Here is a 7,242-nt window from a genome sequence, read left to right as displayed (position 1 = left end):
GAGTTTCTTTCATAAAAGTGTATAAAACGTGAAAAATAATTATACATCTCATGATAAAGATATTAATATTATTATACATATATATATATATATATATATATATAATGTGAATGGAGTTCCCTGCCTGGGATTGAACCCTACTTATGGAGGTCTACATGTATCTCGCTTAACCACTGCACTGGTAACTAATTGCTAGTATGTTTGATAATCAAACAATTATATACCCATATAAACATTATATACATAAAATTAATATATTCATGCATCATTGCTATCCGATTTTGTTTTTCCATTTTTTCCTGAACGAATTTGGTAATATATTTGATAGAATGAAGTTCCTTTGAAATTATTTATTAAAGTGATGATTTTTAATCATAGATCAGATAGCCTTTCTCTTCAACTGGTCCCTTGTAGTATAGTGAGAGAAGTGGTTATATCAGACATAATGTTCCTCGATCTTGGATTAGGATGGATCCTGAACACAACTAATAGGGTAAAGTGAAAGTATGTAAAAGAATCTATATAGAGAAAAACCGTTTAAGCATATCCAATCTGGTGTTTCAAACTAAACAACAAATTCTATTTAAATGGACGGATAACATGAAATTTATTAAACAAACAAACGTAGAGTTTACATAGAGAATTTTACATCCTACTGGACCATATGCTATTGCCTATAATGCATATTTGCATGGCATTTATTAATGATAGCTGCCAATTTGAATAAACTTTGTTCTACATGATCGATCAATTCCACAATACTTGGACATTCTACTATATAAACGAGAGATAATATATATGTGAATATGGCTTTTACTATATTTGAGAATGAGACCTCACAATCTAATCAAATTATCTGACTTTATGCGATTCAGTTCCTTTATTCTTCAAAGAAAATTTGGCAATTGAGGAATCAATATCTAATTGACGTTTAGATCGATTCCTACCATAATTTTGCTTTTGCTGGTGCTGTTTGTGTTGTTGTTGTTGATAAAGATTTCGAAGCCTTGTGATCTCTCTCTCAAGCATTTCTTGCTCCACTGCCATCCATCCACAACACAATCAAAATCAATTATTAATTAGCAAATGTTTGAGCAATTAAGGGACATATAAGATAATTAAGAATAATTAGTACTCACAACATTTGACGAAGTGCTCTTGGGATAAACTGTCTAAGCGTTGTTTGAGGGCCCTGTTCTCCATACCTAATATCAGGTTCTGTTGATCAAGAAATTCAAGCTCCGCTGAAACTTCATATCCTTCTGCCTACAAGAAAGTATTAATGTGTATGTGATAACACAATTTCTTCTATTACCAATTTCAAACTTCATCATTACTCATCAATACCTGTAAAGATTGGATACCTCTTTCTAGTTCAGCAATATATTGAACTTTCCTAGCCCGGTACTGTTGAGCTGAATGCCTGTATTAATTATTATTATAATAATAGTTATACAACAAATCAACTGATTATTTTCATCGACTTAATTTATAATATACCTTTTGACACCACCTCGTTTTGAATCAGTAGTTCTAGATTGATGATGTTGAAATGAGGGTTGTTCCTTGATTTTAGAGTCATCAATTATTACCGTGTTATTATGTACATATGCTATGGAGTCACTTGATGAACGTCTATGAGTCTTGCATGAAAGAGGCTTATCTTCTAACTCTGTGGGTCCATCCTCATCAAGCAAATCTTTCAACCAATAAGGAACTACTTCTTGCTGCTGATCACATAGCATGCTATCAGAATATGTACGTTGATGTCTTCTTAGTCCTTCTTTACCACCTTCTAAACACGATTCACCTATTTCATATGTACTCATTAATGTGTTTTCTTGAGAGTAGTTTTTCAAATTCGATAAAGTTTTTGAACTTTCCATCTTCTTCTCTTCTATCTATATATCACCCTGCACTACAGTGTAGAGAATAATTATAAGATATAATAATAATTATTACATGTTTTGATGGGAAACAATTCATTAAAATGTGTTGCTAATTTTTATCATTCATTCTCATGAATTTTAAAATTTTTGGTTAGAACTATTCTATCCTGAAGTTTTGTTTCATACAGTACTTAATATTTTATCATTCAAAGTCATGTTAACTTATTATATTAAACTATTTTTAATTTACTTTACGTTTTGTTTCTAAAAAATTCACCTTATTTTAATCTATATAATAATAAGATGGTAATAACCATTTAATGTTCACAATTTTTCTTGGTGATTGGCCACTATAACATTAAGATGGAGTAGACTTTGCAATATCCCTTTTCTTTCTTATTTAATTAATTTCTATTGAGCATATCCAAAATTTCAAGGTGCTATATATAAGCAAAATCTCTTGCATAGGTATATTTGTTTATGGTTATGTCTTGTTAGTTAGCTACATGGATCTAAATCATCGAATTTTCAGCACACTTTTTGAAATTGAAAGACAAAAATGTTTAAGGAAAAAAAGGATGAAATTATATTCAAGAATGGAAGCGAAAGAAAGAATGCATTACCAGATCAGAAGTAGGGAGGAGACATAATCAGGTCTAGTTGTTTTGACCGGTCACCCCGGTCCCATTTATTATGTTATACTTCTTACTAAAGGTTTTTTGTTTTTCTTTTAATTTATTGGAAAAAGCATTTGTTTTCTTGTGTATTATTATTTTTAAGGAGATAAAGGCTTGGAGAGAATGAGTCCGAAAATGACGTTGAAAGAGCGTGTTTTGCGTAGGGAGGCTTTAAAAAGGTGAGAAGATGTTATTATAGGCACATTTTCCATGTATAAATAAATATGAGTTTGAATTTGTTAAAGATGTTTACCCACAAACCTCTTACTCTTTCTCATACTTTGTAACAAATTAATAACTAGAAACTGGTTCGTGCGTTGATATATATATATATATATATATATATATATATTAAATTTTACCTCTTGAATTATTATGTTAAAATTTACTTATATTCTAATGAATAAATAATATTTAAAACTGTTCAAAATATATTTAAATGTTTGATCAACTGATTTACAATTTAATGTCTTATATCACTATGTTTTAATCATAGTAAAAATGACCGTAACTAATATTTTAATTTAACTCTAGTTGCTCTCTTAATAGAAAAAATATTATTAGAAAAATTAAAAGAAAAAATCTAAATTTATTGTCAAAGTGTTGTTAGAAAAATATGTATATGATTTTGTCATTTGAGATTCATTTCATTCTACACATGTTAAAGAAATGACAAATCATGTATGAGACTTCTATACAATTTGATATTCATTTCATTCTATTCATTTAGATTTGAAATTCCAATGTCTTGAGTATGAGGCTTCTATACAACTTGACTTGAAATTTTTCACAAATAACTTGTATATGTACAATTGAGTAGAAGTAAAACAAATGTAGAAATTTCAAATAGGTAGTATTTTAAAAAAATTGGACAACATAAAACATTTCTAAATCTAAATGTTAAACATTATTCTTTTATCTATTAAATGATACATAGTTCTAAATCTCCCAACAATACAATAATAACACTACTATAAAGCTGAACAATCTTCTGTCTTTTGGAGAACCACTATACATTCATATCGTAGATGAGATCAAATATGTCTGCAAAAATAATACTCTAACTAACAACAATCAAGATTTTGAGAAAAATGAGCAAATAGGTAGAATACAAAATACCACTGACTCAAAAACTATTTGTGCAAAAGAAGAATTTTCCAACTCTATATACTTTTTGGAGAATAATTGGACTACAAAGAGATTTCCTTTTGAGTTGATAAACTGAGGTTGTGCTAACTCAAATGTATCCGGAAGGTTTTCTCGTGACAGTGGAGGGTCTACGATCTGAAAGCTAATTGCATAAAGTGTATGAAAATAGTTAGAAGAATATTTTTTTGTTCATTGAAACAATTACAAATTCAGAATTGGAGGAGACACAATAAGTTTTGAACATGTTTTTATGTCAGAAATAATTGTTTAATAAACCTCAACTATATTTGATGTTAAAAGGGTTTTAATTAAGAAGTTGTATGCAAACGTCTTGTGCAAGTGTGAATGTGATGTCATGAGCCTTATATTTTAAATTTTTTTTATACTCTATTTCAGAATTACTGCAAATCTCTTTTAAAACTAGTGCATTTCATTTTTTATTTCAATTTGGATTTAGGGTGTCAAAATATGAAATTAGATACAATTCAGAATTATAATTGAAGAAAATATTTTACCAAGGTGAAAAGAAGATATGGTCAAAATATTATTCACAAGAAGGTAGGACTAGAATATTGTTCATAAGAAGATATGGTCAAAATATTGTTCACAAAAAGATATGGTCAAAATATTGTTCACAAGCAAATATGGTCAAAATATTGTTCACAAGAAGATATGCTTATAATTTGTTCACAAAAAGATATGCTCATAGAAACCAACATTCCCATTTATTGTGACAACACCTTTGCCATTCTCCTAACCAAAAATCCTATATTTCATTCTAAAGCTAAACACATAAAAATCAAACACCATTTAATTAGGGACTTTGTTCAAAAAGGTGTGCTTCCAGTTTGCAGACACCAAACATCAATGGGCTGACATATTCACCAAACCACTTGTTGAAGATATATTTGACTTCATCAAGAAAAACCTAAATCATATTCTTTCTCCTAACTGATGTTGTTCCAACCTTAGAGTAGTTTAGTTTTATACTTCGGATAAAAAAGAAGTCGAGTTTCATTTTCAAGTATTTTTGTATGATGAAAAAAGGGGGAGAAAGATGTTTAATGATATGGGAAGAAAAAATACTTAGACTTAAGGGGAGCACTATGTAAGGAGGAGTCAATGTATTTAAAAGAAATTTTGTTATAAAAAATACAGTTTTGTCATCATATAAAAAAGGAGGAGATTGTTGGAACGAAGTTGATTTTATACTTAGTTTTGATGTGAACAAAAGTATTTTATGAGAATAATATACTTGACATCACATAGTGTGAAAGAAGATTCATATTTTTGAAGAAAATATAAAATAAGATTTGATTCAGATTTAGGATTGAAGAAAATCTTTGACCAAGTTGAAAAGAAGATATGGTCAAATGTTTTTGAAGAAAATTTAAAATAAGATTTGATTCAGATTTATGATTGAAGAAAATCTTTGACCAAGTTGAAAAGAAGATATGGTCAAAATTTGAAGAAGATTTGATCAAAGTTTATCTACAACAAAATATGAACAAACTCAATATGAAAAATTTACAAACTCCATCTGAACAAAATATAAACATAATTAATCTGAAGGATTTATAAAATCAATCTGAACAAAATACGAAGATAATCAATCTGAAGAATTTACAAGCTCAATTTGAACAATATATGTACATAATCAATCTGAAGAATTTACAAACTTAATCTGAACAAAATACAAACATAATCAATATAGACGAACTGCTCATATTGGATTCAGAAAAAAATGGCTAAAAAACATATTATCAAAAAACATCTTGTTCATAATTATTTTTGAATAAGATCATTATTGACCAAACTAGGAATGAAGATACAATTTAGAATTTAACAAGAACTAAATTGAAGCCATAATTTTATCTATAAATAGATATTTAAGGCTGTAAAATAATATCATCGAAAAATCAGAAAAAAGTAGAAGAACTCAAACTCATAATTCCAAGTTTATGTTAGAGTTCAAAGGGAGAAACACTTGTTCGAATGAGAAATGTTTTCTAAGTTATTTTCTTAGAGTGTGATATTCATTTTTATAATCAGCTTGTTGAAAGAAACTACTAAAGTTGAAAAACTTTGTGTTTAAGCTCGTTAGTGGCGTTTGTAAACATGTTTTTGATGATGACAAGACCACCAACTATGGACAATGCAGCAAGATCAAAAAGAAGATCGAACCATCTTGAATAAGCTTCCAAATCCAAATAATAAATGAGTAAATGTAAAGGTATATGATACAAATCAATAGTTCAAATACTTGAGAACAATTCATATTTACATATGCATTTAACATGTTTTCGAAAATCAAAAACAACATTAACAAATCATTTAAAATCATATTTTTGACAATTTGCATAAGTGTATTCGAATACACCATGTTGTATTCGAATACAACTTAAGTCAGAAGCAAAACGTTAAATGGTGTATTCGACTACACACATCTGTAGTCGACTACAAGCTAAGTCAGTGGCCAAGTGTATTCGACTACACACATCTGTAGTCGACTACAAGCTAAGTCAGTGGCCAAGTGTATTCGACTACACCCATATGTAGTCGAATACAAGTTAAGTCAGAGGCTAAAATACATTGATCTGTATTCGACTACACTGATGTGTATTCGAATACAAGATGTAAAATTTGAATTTTTTGAACGTTACAAAGACGTGTATTCGAATACACATATACTGTATTCGAATACACCTGGAAACATTACAATTTTTCAGATCTGGAATGCCTCTAGAACATTGTAATTTTTCATCAAACCTTTTGGATCAATGGCCATGAATCTGAAAGGATGTTTTATGGAGTATAAATACCCCATAACTTCAGATCAAAAATCAACAATCCTTGATTAAATTCATTAAACAACTTTGAACAAAATTCTGATTTTTCTAAGTACTTGCATTAGATTTTCATATCATTCTAAAAAGTTCTCAAGTACTTGAATTACTATTGAGTTGTTTATCAATATACCACATCTTAAATTTATTCAAACCTTATTGTATCATTTGTACAAGTAAGATAGTGGTGTGCTATCTTAGAAAGAATTGTTAGAAGTTTTGTAGCAAGAATCCCAGGGTGGGAATTGTACATTTTCTGACAAGTAGTTGATTAATCTCTTGTGGTGTGCAAGAGGACTGGACGTACCCTTGGTTATAAGGGGAACCAGGATAAATCTTATCGTGTTCATTTACTTACTGCACTTGTTATTAAGCCTTGTTCTTAAACTCAGAAAATCCAATTACCATATCACTAAAAACAAGAAAATTTACTAACACCTAATTCACCCCCCCCCTCTTAGGCGTACTTCTATACTTACAATTGGCATCAGAGCAGGTTAAGGTAACTTATTCCTCGATCAATTACTCATGGCTTCCGCACAACCTGTCTTTAGAGATGGTGGTAGCAGTACCAAGCCACCATGTTTTGTTGGAGAGCACTACGATTTTTGGAAAATCCGTATGCAAGCATATCTCGAAGCACAAGGAGATGACATATGGGATGCCGTTGAAAATGGTCCT

The 7,242-nt window shown here is 29.5% G+C and overlaps 1 protein-coding gene across 2 annotated transcripts; it reads right to left on the bottom strand.

The window, feature by feature from the left end:
- Positions 1 to 558: 558 nt before the first annotated feature.
- On the bottom strand, positions 559 to 2,633 carry LOC101493956 (uncharacterized). 2 transcript variants are annotated; one of them, XM_027334570.2, is made up of 5 exons: positions 2,513 to 2,633; positions 1,501 to 1,918; positions 1,348 to 1,423; positions 1,140 to 1,266; positions 559 to 1,040 (listed from the first exon to the last, which is right to left on the bottom strand). In XM_027334570.2, exons 2-5 carry the CDS (start codon positions 1,884 to 1,886, stop codon positions 853 to 855), a joined length of 777 nt encoding a protein of 258 aa, XP_027190371.1. In that variant the 5' UTR covers positions 1,887 to 1,918; positions 2,513 to 2,633; the 3' UTR covers positions 559 to 852. The 2 variants fall into 2 exon arrangements, with proteins under 2 accessions (XP_027190371.1, XP_027190370.1); XM_027334569.2 differs by having other exon boundaries at positions 1,501 to 1,913; positions 2,513 to 2,631.
- Between the last annotated feature and the right edge of the window lie 4,609 nt (positions 2,634 to 7,242).

The sequence above is a fragment of the Cicer arietinum genome, chromosome 5, assembly GCF_000331145.2.
Source record: "Cicer arietinum cultivar CDC Frontier isolate Library 1 chromosome 5, Cicar.CDCFrontier_v2.0, whole genome shotgun sequence".
NCBI classification, from domain to species: Eukaryota; Viridiplantae; Streptophyta; class Magnoliopsida; order Fabales; family Fabaceae; genus Cicer; species Cicer arietinum.
This window is presented reverse-complemented; position numbering and strand designations above follow the sequence as displayed.

Bases quoted from the DNA above. Each gene is read 5' to 3' on its own strand.
- LOC101493956 (XM_027334570.2), bottom strand. From the start codon at position 1,886: ATGGAAAGTTCAAAAACTTTATCGAATTTGAAAAACTACTCTCAAGAA. The intron at 1,424-1,500 runs GTATATTATAAA...TAATTAATACAG, and splicing joins AAACGAGGTGGTGTCAAAAG to GCATTCAGCTCAACAGTACC. The intron at 1,267-1,347 runs GTATTGATGAGT...ACTTTCTTGTAG, and splicing joins GAGGTATCCAATCTTTACAG to GCAGAAGGATATGAAGTTTC.